Source organism: Neurospora crassa, linkage group VII (assembly GCF_000182925.2).
Source record: "Neurospora crassa OR74A linkage group VII, whole genome shotgun sequence".
NCBI lineage: Eukaryota > Fungi > Ascomycota > Sordariomycetes > Sordariales > Sordariaceae > Neurospora > Neurospora crassa.
Genome location: NC_026507.1, coordinates 1,149,275 through 1,169,582, shown reverse-complemented (window position 1 = coordinate 1,169,582; position 20,308 = coordinate 1,149,275). Strand labels below are relative to the sequence as shown.

At 48.0% G+C, this 20,308-nt stretch overlaps 5 protein-coding genes across 5 annotated transcripts; all 5 read right to left on the bottom strand.

Moving 5' to 3' along the window:
• Window positions 1-167: 167 nt before the first annotated feature.
• NCU09425 (NdvB protein) lies at window positions 168-3,072 on the bottom strand. Its single transcript, XM_953072.2, has one exon. It carries the CDS (start codon window positions 2,882-2,884, stop codon window positions 509-511), a length of 2,376 nt encoding a protein of 791 aa, XP_958165.1. The 5' UTR covers window positions 2,885-3,072; the 3' UTR covers window positions 168-508.
• A 6,072-nt stretch (window positions 3,073-9,144) lies between these two features.
• Window positions 9,145-10,602, bottom strand: NCU09426 (hypothetical protein; the record flags this gene model as incomplete). Its single annotated transcript, XM_952893.2, has 2 exons — window positions 9,374-10,602; window positions 9,145-9,237 (listed from the first exon to the last, which is right to left on the bottom strand). The coding sequence occupies exons 1-2, from the start codon at window positions 9,692-9,694 to the stop codon at window positions 9,145-9,147; spliced, it is 414 nt and encodes a 137-aa protein (XP_957986.1). The 5' UTR covers window positions 9,695-10,602.
• Window positions 10,603-10,623: 21 nt separating this feature from the next.
• On the bottom strand, window positions 10,624-13,191 carry gpr-3 (G-protein coupled receptor-3). Its single transcript, XM_952894.2, has 3 exons — window positions 12,354-13,191; window positions 11,948-12,211; window positions 10,624-11,872 (listed from the first exon to the last, which is right to left on the bottom strand). Exons 1-3 carry the CDS (start codon window positions 12,608-12,610, stop codon window positions 10,801-10,803), a joined length of 1,593 nt encoding a protein of 530 aa, XP_957987.1. The 5' UTR covers window positions 12,611-13,191; the 3' UTR covers window positions 10,624-10,800.
• Window positions 13,192-14,631: 1,440 nt separating this feature from the next.
• Window positions 14,632-17,126, bottom strand: NCU09428 (hypothetical protein). Its single transcript, XM_952895.3, has 3 exons — window positions 17,035-17,126; window positions 16,392-16,981; window positions 14,632-16,214 (listed from the first exon to the last, which is right to left on the bottom strand). Exons 2-3 carry the CDS (start codon window positions 16,714-16,716, stop codon window positions 15,331-15,333), a joined length of 1,209 nt encoding a protein of 402 aa, XP_957988.2. The 5' UTR covers window positions 16,717-16,981; window positions 17,035-17,126; the 3' UTR covers window positions 14,632-15,330.
• Window positions 17,127-17,522: 396 nt separating this feature from the next.
• On the bottom strand, window positions 17,523-19,948 carry NCU09429 (flavin-containing monooxygenase). The gene is made up of 2 exons (XM_952896.3): window positions 19,119-19,948; window positions 17,523-19,050 (listed from the first exon to the last, which is right to left on the bottom strand). Exons 1-2 carry the CDS (start codon window positions 19,789-19,791, stop codon window positions 17,723-17,725), a joined length of 2,001 nt encoding a protein of 666 aa, XP_957989.1. The 5' UTR covers window positions 19,792-19,948; the 3' UTR covers window positions 17,523-17,722.
• Window positions 19,949-20,308: the final 360 nt, after the last annotated feature.

Sequence of the window (20,308 nt, the reverse complement as noted above, 5' to 3'; positions counted from 1 at the left end):
AAACGGCTCTCAAATTGTTACCATGAGGTTAGCCTCTTATACATGGCCGTTGAGGTCTGATGAGTAAGCTTAAGAAATCGCAGTGAAGCCGGCACCCCAGTGAGATCTTGGGGTCAATATTGGGCTGAGTAATCTCAACGCCAACATTGAACACTATCGACAGCGATGTTACGCAAGCTCGTGTTGACAACCAGGTAAGGTAAGGGGTAGAATCAATCACCATCACCATTGCTATGGGGCTGGCTACAAACAGTAAGCAATAACACCATCACCCCAACAAAGCTGGTGCCTGGACCGATCTTGCTGCCCCGATTGAGTATTCTCACGGATCATTTCTACATTGGGAATCCCATGGCACCGTATGCGAACATGGAAACAAACAGCCACCCAAAATGCTACGCCAACTGATCCTCAACCGAGAGCTCAACTTGTGTTTTTTCTATCTTCTGTTCCAGCGTCGCAGCAGCGCAAGATATCGGGCGACTATAGATCACAAACTAGTATCTAGTTACGGAATAGTCACTGTAAGGTTGTACGTCTGGCCTGGCTCGATGTCCTTGACGTGAGGCGCAGGCAGGACCTTGTCGCCATTCCTGACAGTGACCTCCTTGACATTGCCACGACGAATGTCGACATTGAAGGTGGCGCCCCGAAACTCGCGAGTGACCTTCATGCTGTTCCAGGAGCTCGGTAGCTGTGGCCGGATGAGTAGACCTTCGCCATCGCCGCGCAAGCCACAGAGCCCTTCAATGATGCAGCGGTAAACCCAAGAAACGGTACCCGTGTTAAACAACTGACTGGACCGGCCAGCTGTGCGAGGACACTCCTTCCAGGCGCCTCGGTAGTAGTTGGGAATATAGATGGGCAGCTGGCCTCGTTGGATATAGTCGGTGTCAGTAGGACCAGGGAGCATTTGCCGTAATAGGGTAAATGCTCGGTCTTGCTGTGCTCCAAGCTCGTACAGGCTATGGATGAAGAAGATTCCAGCGTGGTTGTACACAGCGGCGTTCTCGGCCGAGCCAATGGCTTTTTGCGTTACGCGACCGACATCCTCGCGCATCTTGGTGTAAGGGGGACCGAACATCTGGATACCATATGGTGTGTTGAGATGCGAGTCAATCTGGGGCAACATCTTGTCAATCTGTTCAGGGCTGGCAGCACCGCTGAGGATGGACCAGGACTGGGGGTTCAACCAGATGCGGCCTTCCTTGTCCTCCTTGATGCCAAAGACAACATTGTCGTCAGTGATGCCGCGAGCAAACCATTCACCGTCCCAAAGATGCTCGTTTGCAGCAGCGTTGCATGCGTCGGCACCCTCACGGAAGCGCTTGGCGAGATCGGTCTCGCCTTCATGATCGCAAACCTTGGCCCAAATGTTGAGGGAAAAGGCCGTGGCCAGAGTGAGCCAGCCAGAAACACCCTTGCCCTTGTAGCCCACCATGTTCATGGGATCACACCAGTCACCCTGGGCAATATAACTCAGACCACGATGGTCACGAGACTTGAGCAGCCAGTCCATAGCACGGCAGAAGCGCTCGAAGACGGTGAGCTTGTCGCCGTTGGCACTCGGCACTTTCTCCTTTAGCAAGCTGTAATCACCGGTCTCGTTGAGGTATGCCTCCAGTGTAACTGGCAACCACACACAGTGATCAGTGTGAGGTACCTGGTTGATGTATTTGAGTTCGGCACCCTCAACCAAAAGGATGCCGTCGGGCATGGCGCCGGTAGCTTCTTGCTGGGCAATGGCTGTGAGGAAAGCCCTGCGGGATACTTCGGGTTTGATGTAGTTCATGCCCATGTTGTCCTGTAGGTAGTTGCGTGTTTGTGGATCAGTGGTCAAGCGGTTGACATCGCCGTGGTAGTAGACCTGTCGGGGCAGCCAGTTGTTGATGAAGTTGTCGAGATCCTTATCTGGGGTTTCCACGTGGAGACATCCGCGCCCACGGGCCATGTAAGCGGCGTAATCAGCTGCAGTCTGTTCGAAACCTTCCTTGCTTAGGTACTTGGACCGCATGGCTCCGATCTCAGCTTCATCATGGGCGGGGCCAAAGAGGAACCGGTACTCTTGTTGCTCGCCCGTGCCAAGAGCAATCTTGTATTGCACAGCTGCCGTGGGAGTTTCGTACCGCGCATCACTGCCGCTGAGATTCCTCTCTTGTAGGGCACTGGGGTTGTGAAGACCACCCTCACCTTCAAAGGCTTGCTGACTGGCTTCCCAGGAGTCAGGAGGGACATCACAAAGGAAGTAGGTCTTGTCCTTGAGATACTTGTTCTTGAAGTAATCGGCGGCCTTCTGGTAAGGGGTGACACAGCTGGCAACGATTCCGTTGAGGTTATGATTCCACTCGGCCGACTGGTTCATCCACGACATGTATCCAATGGGGAAGTAGGGGGTCACACTGAGTTTCCGAGGACGGCTTGAAAGGTTTTTGACTTTGATGGTCCAGAGTTCGGCAACATGGTGGGTGGGGAGGCCCATGGTCATCTCCACGCGAATTCCCATCGACTCGATGACCCAGAAGACGTCAGTCTTGCCGGCGGAGAAGACGAAGCGATCGTGTGGGGCGCGGACGGGTTCGTAGGGAGCAGAGAAAAGCCGGCCGGTCTCCTCATCCTTGATGTACACAAAGCGGCCGGGATGGTGGGCGTAGTAGTTCGGCTCCGGTTGCATGAAGGTCTTGGCCTCGATATTGGGCGCATAGGCGTACTTTGCAGGCTCGGGCTGCATGAACTGGGCAGTCGCAAAACCACGGCAGGTGATCTGAATCATCATCTTTTGGTTCCACAGGAAGCCAGCGGCCTTGGGCATGGCTGTGGGGTTGGTGATTTCGTAGCGCTCGCCGTTATGGGTCGGGCGGACCAGAGTCGGCATTTTCCTGGTCATCTTGGTTGTGTGTGAAGTTGAGAAAGGGAGAGGAAGGGGACGTTCCCGAGGAATCAACGATGGACAGAAGAGAATAGCAATAAGAGGGGTTACAGGTTCCAAATCTTGAGGTGGCTTTGGCGGCTTTTGTGACTTTCGAAGCCAAGGGAGGATAGCGTGTCGTCAAAGGTTCAAAGGTTCAACAGCAGAACCTCTTGTCATCTAGCTAGCATGCAACCCCAGGCCAAAGTACTATTAGCACGGTCAGTCAACATTCCCACACTCAATCGCCTGTGCAGTCTTGGCAAGAGGTGTGTGTGCGTGCACACACACACACACACACCGCACTTCTGTATTATACAACTTCGTCAAAATTCATTATTTAATAACAATTTCTATATTAATCTAAAGCTATTTCATCGTACAAAATAATTACAACACTAGTAATCAATTAAATCTATTGCAATAATACCTCTTAAGACAATCCTTAATTTAAAACCTGCTAGTATAAAGCGATCCTATATTTAAAACGGCGCGCTAGTAGTCTACTTCAACGAAGATTAAAATTAGGAAAATTCTAGCCTAATAACTCTATAACGCGCCTCCTCCTACCTTAAAAAGAAGAGCCGTAAAGCCGAACAATTTATTAAAATCATCCCTAAGACTGCTCTACCTAAGAAGAAGGCTACTCCTATTAAGATTATTGTTAAAAAGACCGCTATTAAAACTGCTATTAAGAAGAGGAAGGCTATTGCGTTAGAGCTAGAGCTAGTCCTAGTCTTAAAATTACCGTTGTCCTCCCCTAAGCCTGCAATACCTATTGAAATTTCTAATAGCGAAGAGGATTCTAGCGACGATAATAAGGTCGAATAATAATTCTCTGTCCGCCTTACCCCTAAGAAACGGGCTCTTAATATTTTATTTTATTTATTGGGTAATAATAATAGTAAAGTAGCCTCCCTAACCAAACTAATTACTTCGGTACTACCGGTTTAGCCCCGCACCGTCTGTAAGCCGGTCGCTATAGTACCGCTGCTACTGTATCCTAAATACTCTAATTTAATATAAGTCTAATTTAATATAATTGGTTTATATATTACTATTAATTGTACTAAATTACCTACTATCGAAGAACGTAGTTTATTTAGAGAGGTTAAAATTAAATAAAATAATAGCGAATTCTATAAGTAGCGGTTTAGAATAATACTATTTAGCGAAATCCTATATATATAGTGAGGTTATATAGAAGATATTATTAGCGATAATGTAGCTGTAGGGATAAAGTAGTTAATTTCTTTATATAACGTTATATATATCGCCGTTACCTATAATAACCGCCGCGCTTAGGTTATTATATATAATAAAACTATTCTTAGGAAGGATTTTTATAATAGGTATAATAATATTAAGTATAAGACTATTATAAAATTGTACTTCTACTATACTAGTTAGTACTACTATTTTACTATATTATTTAAATTTTAGTTAATTAACCCGCCCGTTAGTAAAATCTCTACTACCCTATCCTCTTATAGTAATATACTTTCTATTCCTACCCCCTTTTATAATTTAATTAATCCTTTTATTACCCTAACTCTACAAACGGTTAATATACTATTATTATAAGGGTTATAAATTCTAACTGGCACTGAGAAGTTTAAGTGCGTTATAATAAATATTATATTAATAGAAGTTAAAAAGAATTTAAAGGAGGATTGGTAGTAAGAGGAGTGTATAGGGGTAAAGCTACGTAGTACTATATATTAGGAGTTGGTATAGGTATAGGCGTATAGTTTTAGCTATAAGTATAAGAATTATAATAAGGCTATTAAGTATTAAATGTACTACGTTATAAATAGAAGTATAATTTATTATAATTTTAATGTTAAAGATGTAGGTAAGTAGGTACGTATTATATCGTTAGGGAAGGTTATAGTAATTAACCCGCTATTTAAATTAGTACGAAATATATTGGGTAATAAGGTAGTAGCTACCTCTAGTACTAGTAATAGTAATAATAAACGTAAGGGAGGAGGTAATAGTTTATTAGTTAATATTAATATTATTAATAATATTAATAGTAGTAATAGTAGTACTAATATAGAAATTATAAATAATTTATTATAAATTATACTAAGGAGGGACGATTTTAAAAGTTTATATTAATTATACCCTCCTCCCCTATACCCGCTATACCCGCTACTATACTAGTACTTCCCTCCCTACTTTTAATATCCCTAAATTTAACTACTTTATACTACTAGCGGTTTTATTGCTAATTTAATAATTATTAATAGTTATAATTACAATATAGCGGATACTCTCCCCCTACCGGGCAAAGTAGTAACTATCGATTCGTATACGCCGTTAGAGTATTTTACTATTATATTCTATAAGTACCTAACCGACCGTAAGATTCTTATTACTAAGTATACTAATACTAATCTTCCTCCTATTTCTATAATAACTACAGTATTTATTTAGCTACTGGTACTATTATTAATTATACTACTATTGGTAGCGGGCGAGGAGAACGAGGGCGAGGAGATTAGAAATTCCCTAGTAAAAGCCGGAGAATTATTTATACTACGTCCGCTCGTACTTTCGACTCTCGGTCTTTATTTATTATTACTACCCCCCGCCCTGCTTAATTAGCCGGCTAAAAAGATTATTACCGAGTTTTTTAAGGTATTCTATAAGCGTTATTATATTAGATTGTTAATTAAAGTAGTACTAGCATATAGAATTCTAATTGCTTTGAGGAATGAGCTCCGGAATAAGGAGGCGCCGCCCGATATACTTGCGCTTAGAGAGTAGCTAGTAGAGTAGTTTACGAGGCTGGGGTTTAGTTACGATTTCTATACGGTATTTAAGGACGGTATTAAAGACTTCCTTAAAATTAAATACGCGGTATTGGCAATGTAGTTAAGTTATAGTAAGTATACCCTTTAACCCCTATTACTATAATTTAACTAATTAGTATATATTTTAGACTTGCAATTTAATATTGTACTTAAATATAGCGTTGCTAGAGCTCTCGCTTTTATAGCGGGCATTACTACTAATAGTCCTAATAAATAATAATAATATTATAAATCGATTTATAGCGAAAGAAGGGGGTTTTTAGCATTTTGGTATTATTATATAAATAAATACAATTTCTAGTACTTTTAGCACTTCTAGCACTTCTAGCACTTTTGGCACTTCTAGCACTTCTGGCATTTCTAGTATTTCTAGCATTTTTAGTATATAATTTAATTTAATATATATAAATCTATCTCTCCCTTCTATACTCTCTACCGCCGCTTAAATATAGTACCCGTCTCTCTATATTCGACTAGTTCGTTAGTATATAATTCGCTATACTTTTTATTAATATTATTAAGTCAATTTATTACTAATTTTATATTCTTAAAATAGCTACGGATTTATTATATTCTATACCCTACATCCTACGCTAGTCGTTTAAGAAACGTAATAAAATCGTCGTCTAATATCTTATTACTACCTTTATTATAATATACCTTCTTAAATTGCTGTTTAAAGTTGTTAAAGTATATTTCGATAGGATTGAATTCGGGAGAGTATAGCGGTAAATACTATAATAGAACCCCCTTCTAATTATATACATACTAGAGTTTAGTATAGGGGTGTTAATTAGTGTTATTTATTATTAAAATACTATTGCGACTGGGAAATGGATTTATTTTAGGGAGTAGGCATTTTACTATCTAGTTCCAAACTTTAGTTAAATTTATTATACCTCTAAATACTAGTATATTGAATAGTCTATTTATTATAATAGCTAGGAGGAAGTAATACTACGTACTGCGTACGAACTTACTTAATACTATTGCAATAGTACTACGGGGTACTTAGCTAGTACAACGAATACTATCCCTTTAGTTTATACTAAATTCGTTACAAAATACAAATATCTCTATAGTAAATAAAGAGATCTTTAATATCTACTCAATTACTAATATAGGGGATTATTATAATGCCTTTATATAGAGTCGCTTCTTCTTCCACTTCTCCTATTGAAAGTACCGCCGTACGGTCTTAGTCGAAATGTATACGTTATGCTCGTTGGCTAGAAAAGTACAAATTTCGTTGAAGTATAAATCGGGTTTTAATATAAGGAGGTTTATAACTTCCTTTATAATATTAATTATAGTTAATAAAGTATAGGGAGTAATATAGTATACGTTGTACCTTAAGCGCCTATATAAGAAGCTTTCTAATATTCTAGGAAGTTCACGACGGTAAAAATACTTTACTAGTATCCGATAGAGTGTATTTATATTTCTACGTACTCCTTATACTTATATTAATAATCTTAGTAACGTTATTAGGATATTCGTTATTTATTAGTATTATTATTATTAATGCCTTCTAGTAGGTATTAGGGTAGTATACTATATCGATAATAATTCAAAAGATAATGTAAATATTAAAATAAATAACTATACAATGTAGAGTATTAAAATATCGACTTTTTACACCAGTTTTGGCCAGATTTCGATGTTAAACGATTGAGTTGAATCGTATAAAGCAATATCAAATGGCCAGATTTGTCAAATGCGGTGTGTGTGTGTGTGTACGCACATACACCTCTTGCCAAGACTGCACAGGCGATTGAGTGTAGGAACAACCAGGGAGGGATCCATAGCCACTGACCATTGAGGATTTTCCTCGAGGTTCGATGACCATGCAAAGAGTATCCGAGCCCAATCCCGACACAGAGGATCCCGGACTCGCCAGACCTGGATATCAAATCCGAGCACTTTCTTTTTGGCCGTCAGCTGACCAATTCAATCCCCTTGACTCCAAACAACATTTCAAGACAGGCGTATTTGGCAAAAAGCAATCAGGCCTCCTGACGTGATCTTAGAGGGGAGTCATCCGGGAGAATAGACGGATTGCATAAACGAGCTCACCGCCCTGTGTTGACACTTTCCAGACTCCCACTTGAGCGGGATGTGTGTAGGTAGCATTGCGTGGTACCTCGATCATGGTTTGGGCCACTTGGCCTCGATGCCGAGAAGTTGAATCTGCTGCCTCCACAGTGCCTCCAACGTTGTTTGGCGTTGCTGTGCCTCAATGAGCCGTCCACAACAATAAAGACGGAATAAGAAATGCGGATGGCCCTAACACAGGCATGGTGGTTTTTAGCATCGAGGGCGGGAATGTCTGCTGTCTGTAAATCCACAGCTCAACTAGCTTCGAATTTGTTGATGTTTCGCTCCTGGCATGGTGGATGTGGTTCGGGATTGGTGACGCCTGAGACTAGACGCAGTTCGTGATGTTCGAAGGAAAACGTTGCTGTCGAATTTTGCGTTGCAGTTTGTTTTGGTTCACAAGGGCAGGTGTGCCCCCCTCCCCCGCAGTGCAGCGGTTCATGGCCCGAGTGTGGGTGGGTGGGTCCTTCCCCAGTTCAGATCTTGGCCCCTGTCTTACTCCACTTCCACAAGGCCCAACCTCCCCCCGCGTTTGGCAACTTCGATTTTGTGAGGGGAAGAGCACCCGCAACACGGGCAAGTTTGTAAATGGAGAACCGCAATGCTCCTATGTGTTGAGGTTATCCGAGGCTTTATGGAGGTATGAATAAAGAGAAGACTTATTGGCGATTCGACACAAAACGAATTCCCTTTCTACATACTTACGAACCTTTGGGCGTTGCAGAGCGACTGAGAAAGAGATGCACCCGTCCATAACTTCCTAACGCCATTCCCGTCGTTGCCGTTTTTATACATCATATGATTTGAAGGAACTGCCCCTGCAGGCTTGGCCAGCCAACGTTTCCTTGGGAGGTACAGCTGTGCTTCAGCCCAATCGTGGCAGGCGCGATGGAAGCTTGGCCGAACATTCTGTGTCAGCCAAATCTGTGAGACATTCTGGAGGGAAACACAACAGGTCAACGGGTTTTGCTCTGTTCTCAGCAGCATCTGAATCTACTACTCTCGATCGTCGTTTGAAAATCATTATCTCTAGGTACCTCTCAAAGATCTATCTTCGAAAAGCTGATCCGTTATCTCGACCATCACCGTCTCAAATCACCCTTCAAAGGTCGTCTCACGATCTCGAGATTCATCGTCTACTTCTTGTGTCGACAGTGACATCACGGAACGATAATCCTGACTACTCATCAAAAAGGTTGCAAATGAATGTACACTGCGATCCAGGCCTGCATTTGCGGGGCTGTGGCAGTTCGAGAGCCCGTGGACATCCATGTAAGCTTCCATCAGTCGCAGTCATTTTCCATTGCGGGAAGCCCGAAATCAGCGGCATCGGACACCCATCAACCTATTCAGACCACTTTCGGGCTTCCAAACGTCCATCACCAGGCCTTCAACAATCTGACTGGCTCGGTTCTGTCACATTCAGGATGTCTTGTTTATGCCCATGGGCTATTCCAAGACGTCTGGGTTATATGCCTAACCATTGGTTCGATCAACATCCTGACATCAAAACAGCCTGTTCACGATTTCGACTTGTCACCCGTCTTACGGAATTCCGGCCTCTAAATACAGTTGATTTTTGGAAGATTATAGAACAAGTTGTGTTGACGTTGTCCCTGTCAATGGAGCTCTGGAGTTGATCGGGGTTAGACCGGTCCACAAGGCGTCGATCCCTCTCATCTCCGCATACGGTCCCACCTGGCGTCGGATCTCGGGCCGGGTGGGTCTTGTTCCCCGTCACTTCGGGAGTCAACTCCGGGTGGGTCCCCGGCAGAATGTGTTGCTTGCCATCTTCCTTGCTCCATCTGCAACGGCCGGGGTAACGGGAATGCAATGAACGTCGTTCCCGACGTCTGCCACTGTCCGCCATGCCCGCGCTCCCGGCACGGATCTTTTATCTGTACGTACAATTCTTCAGCCTCCTTTCGGGCTGATGGTTCTGCTTCTGAAGACTAACGTCAACATCCCCTCATTTTCCAGCGAACGCCAATGGCTTGAATGAGCAAAGAGAATATCCGAATCAGAAACACACCGAACCCGCCAGGCGCCAGCTGAAGCCATCGTCAACTGCCGTGATTGCCCAACCTCACTTGCCTTGGGTCCGTGAACGCCACGAACGTCGTGTGCGACCTCTCCCACCAATTAACACGACAGCCGACAAGGTCCGCCATCCTGCCGCCGAGTGTCAGTCTCCCGCCCGCCCGGTCAATGGAACTGGTTGATGGAACTGTTTCATAAATGGTGGATGCGCCACACAGTCTCATCGTGGTGATCCTTGGGTTGATGTGTCATCCGGGACCCGTAACCGGACGCAATGACCCCCGGACGGGACCGATGCGAGACAAACATCTGCCCAACTGCGACTTTATTCGGTCTCCTACTCGTCTACGTACCGAACAAACAAAGTGAGTTCTCCACCTGAATGGCATGGGAACTCTCAGGCAGGTATTCATTTTTGTGCAAGTTAGCACCCAGGGAGACCCAAGGTGATGCTACTCTCTGGTCTGGATCAGTCTTTGACCAGAAACATGCATGGACTCCAGATGGACGTCTCATCATCCAGTACAAACGATCATCTCGACAGCAGCCGCTCACCATACCCACGAGCAGGGTATGAAGCGTGATCCGCAGGTACCCAATGCGCCCCAATATCACATGAGAAACTCTATCACTCAAGATGCGCAGGGTCGGTTACACGATCAAGTTTTAGAAACCGATCCAGAACATTCCTAGAGGTATTATCGGCGCTTGTTTGTGTATTCCAATGACTTCTTTCACAAAATATATCAAACGAGCTCATGCAGGGTATCATCAAATTAGACCTTGTTCGCCGACGCTAACAGCAAAGAACCTCAAAGAATAGCATAGGATGTACACGTTGTCCGTCATCCTGAATCGTCCATCAAGTCATGGCAACGATCCATACCCCAACAGCAATTAAACACATAGGCGACTATCTTTCGTTTTTTCCCCTTCTCATACAGGCGATACCCTCTCCATCCTCGCCCCATTGCCCGTCAGATCCTCCATACTAGTCGTATCAATCTCCATTTCCTGCGCCTTCGCTCTCGCCATCGTTGCCGCCCAACTACTACTTCCCGCTGCCCCTCCACCTCCCGACCTCCGGCGATTGGAATCCCCTCGCCTAGCTGACATCCTGGTGCTTTCCAGAATGATTCCATCATCATCATCTCTCTTCTTGTTACCCCTACTATTTCCCACACAGCAGCCCATGCACCTGTACTTCACCACGTCAAACACCTCGGCCACCTCGGCGCCCAACTCCTTGCACGCCGCCCACGACGTGACCACGTAGATGATGGCGTTCCAAAACCCTTGCAACGGCAAGACGAAGGCACTGGCGAAGAAGAGAGGCTTGGAAACTTCTCCGTTGTTGATCATGGTGTACACACGGTTGCCCGAGGACGGGATCCAGGTGATGAGCAAGACGGCAAAGAAGAGAATGGCGCATTTGGTGTAGGACCAAACGGCATTGTGGGCTTCGTGAACAAGGCGGCGCTGGGCTCGGGCTTGCATGTTGGCTGCCGTTCCCGAGCTGTTGCCGGCTGAGATGTGCACAATGGTTCGCTCGTTGTTGTTGTTGTTGTTGTTGTTGTTGTTGTCGTCGTCGATTGTTGATGTTGTGGTTGTTATTGTGCCGGTTATACCGCCGCTGTGGGGACGATTGGTGGTGATGTCGGTTTGGGGGTGGGAGCTGCGCTTGTTTGATGAGTGGTGATGGTTGTCGGAGGAAATGGTGACGGTTACGGAGCACGAAGCGGGGACCTTGGCGTCGTCGGCGAGGGGAATCGGGGTGTGTGGGAATATTACGTCTCTGTTGGCAGCGTAGCCGTTGCTGGTCGACGGAGGGGAGATGATCTCAGTGGTTTGGGTGACTTTGGTGGTCTTGTAGTTGTAGGCTGGAGCAAACATGTCGACGAGGGTACCGCCGTTGGAGCTGGAGCCGAGCTTGCTCATACTACGATGCTTCTTGTATATGTCACGGCCGGCACGGACGTAGATGGTGGTTGCTACCGTGATACAGAGCCTACGGAAGGGTATGTTAGCTTTCCCTGATGCTGGGGTTTGATTTTGGATGGTTGAAAGGGGACTCTCAACGTACCAGACGGGCACATAAAACGTGGCAATACGGTAGACTTCCCATTTTTTGCTCAGCCAGCACCAGAGGATTGCGTTGCCATATGGCCTCTCGCCGTGTTGCCTGATAAAGATGAAGGTGAAACCGGAAATGAACGGGACGCCGTAGCAGAAGAGGAAGTACGGAATCTCCATCTTTCTCAGAGCTCTTCCGTCGAAGTGGTGGTAAAAGGTGAGATACACGTTGATGGCCATTGCCAGAGCCCAGAAAGCATCGCCTTGCATGAAGCTGTGGTTGTAGCAGATGGAGTTAGCAATTTTTTTCTCTTTTCGGTTTAAAGACACAGGAAAGGGTGATCGAAGAGCAGATGACCTCCGTCTTTCTTCACCTCCCCCTAGATTATCTCTAAGCCCATGGACCAAATACTCACACCTGAACCAAAAATCCTTGAAATTGACATCCAAACGAGTTGATATCGTCCGTAAATGCCGTAGTCATTAGTGTAGCCACGTTGGTGAGGATGTTTCCGAAAGTAGCAAAGAAAACCATGCGGTTGATAGCACGCTGTCGGAAAGCATCCGAAACAGAGAAGCTGGTGATGACGAAGAGACCACCTAAAAGCGACAGGGCGGAGCAGACGCGCTCGATGACGACGATCGACTCCGTGTCTTCCGGGGTGATGACCATGGTGACGGTTCCTGTCGATGGCTATGAAGTGATGTTTCCCGGTCTGTGGTCGAACTGTTCTTCAGTTCGGTAAAGTACATCAATGGCCAGTGATAGATCGGGTCGAGATTGCGATCGGTATCAGGTACCCGGGGGAGGTTGACCTGTCGAACGACCAGAGGCCCGCATGCAAAAATCCGTCCAAATCCTATCGTCAATGGTGGACCTGAGACGTGGTTGACTGCAGGTACATCAACCACAAGTGAATGGAGGTTCCCTTGGCCGCCTTCGGATTGGAATCTGGGGAAGTGGAGACCCGGATGGCCCGTGGAGCCGAAGTGGCGGGATGAAGCTTGCTCGCTCTCTCAGGTCTCCGCGTGAATTGCTAGGTTATCGTCCGCAAGGGGCTGAAAGATGGGAAAGAGCAAGAACCGAATGGTTGTTCTTCTCAAAAAGCATCGCAAGTGACGGACCCTCTCCTCGAATTCCTCACAATTGACCTAGTAGTCTGTTTTGGATGTGTCCAATCACGACGTAACCCGGCATCGGCGGCCGTGCAAAAGAAAGAGGGAAGAAAAGGGATGCAGGAAAGCCAGATTTCGGAAGGGACTGCAAAAGCACTCAAAGTATGAGGAGACTGTCGGTTTTAGAGGAAAAACGAATGCAGGCACTGTCCGGGATGCTGCAGTGGAACGTTGAAGGTACAGTAGCAGTGTCGGGCGTAGCATCAAAGTAATCTCGTTACAGAGCGAGACGTTCCTGAGTTCGGTTTGGTATGTCAAAGCGCAATTGCTTGGCAGCCATGTGGGGACGTGGAGAGCCATGCGCCCATGCCTTATTCAAGATGGACAACTCCCTTGTTCCCTGTCGAGGGCCTTTGGTCCACCACGTCCTTCGAAGGTTTCCTCTTGAAGCTAAAACCCGAGCGAAGGCAGAGTAGTATACATGGCGATGCAAAGTCGCCGATCTGACCACCCAACTGCCCAGCTTCTGGAACGCCACTCAACCGCTTTGGCTAGTATGTAGACGGTTCGCACGTTTTGAATGAGAGACGGGGACTCGGGAGTGCCACTGGTTGTCAATGTTTCCAACTTTTCAAGTACATAGGGGATACGGCAGCGGAGATGGCCTCCAGACACGTAACGCGGACCAAGACCCCTGGAGAAGGCTCGGGGAAGAAGAAAAGGGTGAGTGAGGGGTTCGATGCAGTATACTAGTCTATGGTTAAAGAAGTTGCTGTCATTGATCTGCCGTCCTCATTTCTTTCCTCGGTCTTGGGTTGAAGAATGGAAACGCAATGCCTGAGTGATCGATCGTGTTTTGCAGTCGGACATTTTAACCGCCATGAGCCAGAAAGCCCCGTGTCTGTCTTGTCTGCGCTAGCCAAGCCACAGATGGCCGGCCCCTGGAACGGGAGAAGGTGCCGTCCGTCCTTACCTCAGCATCAGCGTTGAGGGTGGTAGGACAATGACGAAAACTGTACAAGACGCTGCGCCCATGACAAGGCCTCCTTCAAACTAAATCCATGCTGTTCGATTCGCAGGAGCGCGATCATTGAAAGAGTCTAGAAAAGTCTGGGTTCGACACTATTGTATTGTCAGTGTCAAAGTGAGCCAACATGGAAGAAGGAACAACTTGGTGATCTTGGAACGTTGAAAAACCGCAATCTCTTGTGATTCCTTTCCATTGCTTGGACGGGGGTACACTTGACCCAATCAGTTCCATGCTGACCAAGTGATCGACCACAGCAGAGCCCAGAAGAGACACGCTAGAGTTCGCGAGGTTCCAATGCATGGAAAAGACGAGGGTTCCATGCAGAATTTGTAACAACGGCGCGTCTACCATCGGAGACGGGAGTTGTTGTGCGTTGGGGAGAGAGTGAATGAATGACAAGAAATGGTTTTTTTTTGGATGACGGAGCCATGGAATGCCCTCGAGCTACCACAAGGTGGGATCTTGGCCATGTCGATCGTGAGTTTGTGACGGGTGAGAACATGAAGAAGAAATTTGCATTGTGTGGACAGCAGAAATGAAGAGCAGAGTTGGTTACATAGTGCGAGAGAGCCTCCCCCTCCCTCGTTGGGTAGGTAGGTAACGGTAACTCGACTCGCCAATCAGATTTCCTGTCTGTTTCCCCAACTCTGAAACCTGACCCCCCCTTTTCTACAATTCCAAATCCAACGGCGGGGGTAATATTGCCCGGCGAGCCAATTCGTGACGGGTGGTCAGGGTTAGGGCTGTGGGTGGTTCCGGCAGCTACATAGTACATACACAACTCGACTCCTCAGATGAACCCAAACAACAAGCTTCAAACCCCAAGTTGAGGTTTGTCGTTGATTCCTTGGTGTCGGCCTGCGTCGGACCATGCCGGGCTTGGCGGGAATACATCGGATATCCACGGCTCATGCTACTGGACAATATCTTGTGCCTCAGTCAAAAGAAGAAAAAACAAAGCTGGATCAAGGGGTAGTCCAACGCTTTTCACATCTGTTATAAAAAGAGGTGTTATGGTAACTGCTGCTCTTTTCTTGACCTGACAGGAATGACCATCGATCGATCGATCGGCCCGCATTTATGTGGCGCCGGGGTTTGTTGTCTCATCCGCCCTGCTTCCGTTCGGGCCGTGCCACTGACAGATGGGCAAGAAAACGGGCAACCAACGAATCTCCTGGATAACCTTTTTCTTGGGCCCTTTGTTTTAGTTTCCATACCAAAGGGGTTGAAAGATTCATGTCCAGCGGTCAAGCAAGTTCAAACCTATTGTGCCAATCCCCTCCTCCATCTATCTCGTGCCTTTGTTGTTCCACCGCCCCCAGCTCTGACATTCGCGCCTTCTCTTTTACCTCCGCACCCTTCCAGGTACCATCGAGCTCGTTCCTACACGGCCTCGGGCTGTCTTCCAACTCTGCTTTGAAATACGTCGTCATTGCTCCCTTTTCCTGGGTTTCTCCTTCTCCTCCTCCTCCTCCTCCTTCTCCTCCTCCTGGACTAGTGTTGTCAGCAGTGGAAGCCGAAGCTGTCGCCGCCGCCGCCGCCGCCGCCGTCAGTTGGCTCTTTCTTCGCCTCCAGAATACCCAGAATGCCAGAGCGGCCATGACGATGCCCAAAGTGGCGGAACCAGCGGCGATACCGGCTATTGCACCGGTGCTTAGGCCCCCTCGGTCCTTCTTCACGCCTGAACTCTCTGCTGTTCCTGATTCGATCCCTGTAGCTGGGCCAGTAGGGAGGACGGTGCTCGAGCTGGTGGATGTCGCGGTCAGGTCAGGACCATCGGCACTCTGGGTAGCTGTAGGGTTGTTCTGCGGCAAGCCAGTTGTCGATATACCTGTCGCGGAAGTCACTTGTGTCGAGATTGTGGAAGAGGATGCGTTTGAAATATCATCGGCGTCAATGGGTCCACCGTCGAGCCCAAAAGGTGTAGTGATGGGTTTTAGGCGCGGCGCGTTACAATACTTGAATGGGTAACCATATCCAATCAAGGTTTGGTTGCTTTCCGCGCCATCCGTCCCATATGCCGCAAAAGCACACTCAATATGTTCTTCATAATCGTACATAGGAAGGGACGAGAGCGGGTAAACCTGTGTGTCGTTTATAATCCAGTGATTGGGAATCATGGGGAATTTCACTATGGGCATATACAATTCAAGCGTTAGAGTCCAGTACTGGGGCCGAGGAGCAGCATCATCGGGTTTTCCCACAATTCTCAAACAATACCACTTCCTTGTGACTTCTGGAAGGACACAAAGTGGTTGCTTCCCTCCGTTTGAAGACTTGTAAAGGCATAGATTGGGGGGCCACTCACCGTTGTGGGCATTGCCTAGTGTATCATATGCCTGTCCCGTCTTCCAACCATTAACACCTCTATCACCGACGTTCTCGCTTTCGCCGTACTCCATATCTCTAGGCCAGCGTATTCCGTCGGGGATTCTTGTACAGTAGAGATCTACCTCTCTAATCACAGCATGCTGACTGATTACCCAGGCCACCATCAAGATGTCTCCTTCATAATATTCGGCCCTTTCTTGCGTCGCTTCATTTTTGAACTTTGGGAACGTAAGGTCGATCCATTCAGCTCGAATGCCAGTTAAGACGACGGCCAGCCAGAACCACAAAGTGGCTTTTGTCATTGTCGATAGTAGGTGCAATGTCGAATCGGATATGGCGAGGCGACAGAAGATATGAGTTGCCGACGAAGCAAAGCCAGTGAGGGTGCATCCGAGATGGACTACAAAGCACGCTCAGGCACCAGAAGGAAGAACCACAGATGAACTGAATTTTGAAACGGACGAGTACCTCGCAAAGGCCCAAGGCTTTTTATAACTGGATCGGTGCCACTAGATAGGGGGCTTTTACAGGAAAAAAACCACTCACATCCGCAAAAGCAAACAGTCTCTCACCACCCAATCAGCTCCGTGTTCTTGCGGCTTTCCTACGTGTACACTAACCTGCGGCATCAACGAAGATCCCACAGTAGACGTGCTGGCAGGCCCATCTAGGTAGGATTGTGATCCATGTTACATATATAGAGCAGCGCAAAGCGGGGTCCCTCCTTATCTTCTTCTTCCTCTTCCTCCTCTTCAAACCTGAAAACCTCGCTGCCATGGCCGTGACTATCGCGGATGTCCACTGTGTATCATGCGAAGAGTTGCCCCAAGGCAACCAACAAAGTAGCCAGCCGCTCAGCTCATGCACCCATCCAATGTTCCCGACTGTCGACCAAACCATGGAGCCAATCTCATGGAAGATGAGAGTTGTTGGAGGAAGGCGTGGCAAGAACTTTAAGGTCGCTGTAAGGAAAGAGGGGAAGAAACTCAAGTAAAAAAGGAAAGGCTCAGGATAAGTGGTGCCATGCAGAGGACTGTAACGGTGATTTCTGGATGGGGCCGCGTTTAGTACAGTGCGGCAAACATTTCCAGCAACTCAGCAAGGAGGTGAGAAGGGAAGTCCGAGTATTTGCGATGGCTTGAACTCTGAGACACAACAACGAAATGATCACGAGTAGGGATCGGGCCGTTGATGAAAGGGCGGACAAACCACACCCCCATGGGAAAGGTGTATCTGTAGACTTTCTTAAACATCACGTCCCTATCAAACAAACCTAACCCTCGCACTTCCTTGAGCTCCATTACCCCCCTACAGTAGCCCATCCAAACTCGCCTTAATCTGCAACGCCACGACTCTCGAATAATACCTTGCCAATGCCAGATTTCCTCCGTGGAACCAAAACGCCTCATGTCCACTCCTCGTCCATATCCCTCTCATCTCTCCTTCCTCATTCCATCCCCACACATCGCCGACCTTGTCCCCTACTTGTTCGTTCCCAAACACCTCCCTGGCCGTTGACCGCATATTACTATACCCCGTAGCGAACACAATCTCATCGGCCTCCAACACCTCCCCATCCTCCATCTTCAAACCATTTTCTACCACCGCCGCGATGCCCACCCCCGACTTGACGGCAATTTTGCCCTCAACAATCAACTTGGAAGTGCCGACGTCGATATAATACCCGCCCTGCCGCTGCAGATACTTGGCAAACAGCCCCGCGCCATCGACGCCCTTGTCCAGCTTGAACCCAGCTCGATCCAGCCCCGCCAACAACTCGGCGTCGTGCTCAATCGTCAGCTTGGTCAAGTCCTGCTGCAACGTCTTGAGCACCTCGCTCGGGTGCGACCAGAGGAACAAATCGGCGTCTTCCACCGCCGGCCCGCCCTCGCTGTAGAGCGGGCCAATCAAGTACTTGAGCGCCGCAGACGACGACACGACAAAGGTCGAGGAGCGCTGGACCATGGTCACGTCGTACCCGCGCTCGTAAAAGTCCTGGCAAATGTCATGGGACGAGTTGCATGCGCCCACGACGATGGCCTTTTTGGAGCCGCGCTTGGCGAGCGGGGTGGCGGTGGTGAACTGCGAAGAGTGGCAGAGCCGGTCGCCCTTGAAGACGCCGCCGGTGATGCCGGGGATGGAGGTCGGCATGTTGGGCTTTCCTGAGCCGCCGGTGCATTGGATAATGTGTTTGGGGTAGACGGTGAGTTCCATGTGTTCGATCTCTTCTTCCACTTGTGTTGCTGCTGGTGCGCCGGCCGTAGGAGGGTTGGAGGAGGAAGTGGCAGAAGGGCGCGAGGACTTGACAAAGGAGCGGCGAATGACCACCTTCCAGGACTTGCGGGCGTTGTCGTACTCGGAGGAGACAATGGTGGAGCGCAGCCAGACGTTGAGGTCGAGCGCTTTGGCGTACGAGTCGAACCAGTCGGCTAGCTTGTCCTTGGGCGTGAAGATGGGCCAATGGTCGGGGAAGGGGAGGTACGGCAGGTGGTCGTACCAGACTGGGTCGTGCAGGACGAGTTGGTGGTACCGGTTGCGCCAGTTGTCGCCGATGCGCGGGTTGCGGTCGATGATGAGCGAGGAGACGCCGAGCATCTTGAGACGGGCGGCAGCGGTGAGGCCGCCTTGACCGCAGCCTGTGACGATGGTGGTCAGTGGTTGTTTCCGAGAAGCAGAGAAAGAAAAAAAAAGGGGGGGTACATACCAAGAATCAACACATCGGGCTCGTTTTTGGTAAAATTGATCTCCTCCTGCCTCTTCTGCGCCCAGTTCATCCGTCCTGGCTGTCCACCATGCTCGACGCCCTTGGGCCTATTGGGTCCCTTGGGTTCTGGGTGACCGCGGTACTCGTCAAGAGTGAGAAAGAAGGTCCAGATCTTCCACTCCTCCGTCTTGTGCTCCTGTACCAACCTCACCACACCGCGCCCCTTGCCATTTTGCGATGTAAACGTGATGAAGAACTGGATGCCCCTGAGCCCGTTGACGGGAGCGAACCCACCGACTTGCGGCTTGCGGAAAGCCTGGGACTCGTCAATCTGGATTTGCAGGGGCACTTTCTTGACTTGGGCTTCGGCCTGCAAGAAGTTGCGGATCTTGTCTTTGCCTTTGAGGGTGCGCAGGTCCCAGGTTAGGGCTAGGTGGTCTCGCCAGAAGCCGTCCTGGGAGTCGAGGAACAGGTCGGGGACCTTGTCGAAGTGGTTGTTCACCGTGTCGACAACATTGGCGGCGATCTTGGTTACCTGGTCGGACGTGGGCTCGGTCTTGAAGTGCGCTGGCCAGGGAGCGGGTGGGAGGTTGACGGAGCCAGGCTCGATGCGCTGGCTGGAGGCAGTGTTGACGAAGTTGATGGCGTCGACGATGGTGCTAGAGCCCCCCATTTTGCGATGAGGTTATCTTGATTCGTGCGAGTTATGTATGTATATGACTTGATCAATGGTGCCCGACGGTGTGTCGCCGATGAGCTTGAAATTATATCCCTTCAAGTACCTTGTTTCTAGGTCCAGCCGGTACTACTTATACGGCTTTCTCTCCCCGCCCCGGGTCTTGTTGGTCTTGTTCCCCATACCTACCCCCCATACCCGACCCCATCTCCCCCGTACGGTGGCCCAAGTGTGCGTTAGGCCGTTTATAAATTGGTCCGAGCTTCCACCTACAACCAAGTATAGGGCAAATTAGAAACACTCTACGCACAAACGAACGCATACTCTTCCCCGCTAAATCAATTACTATATATCTACACCCTTACACCTTTACAACGCGCAACCATCTTTAATTGTTCTATATCGCTCCCTATCGCTACTCTACTACCGTCCTCTTTACGTCCCTCTAAAATTCTTATTACAAATACTAAGTATTTATACTAGCTATATAAAGTATACTAAAATACTAATCTAA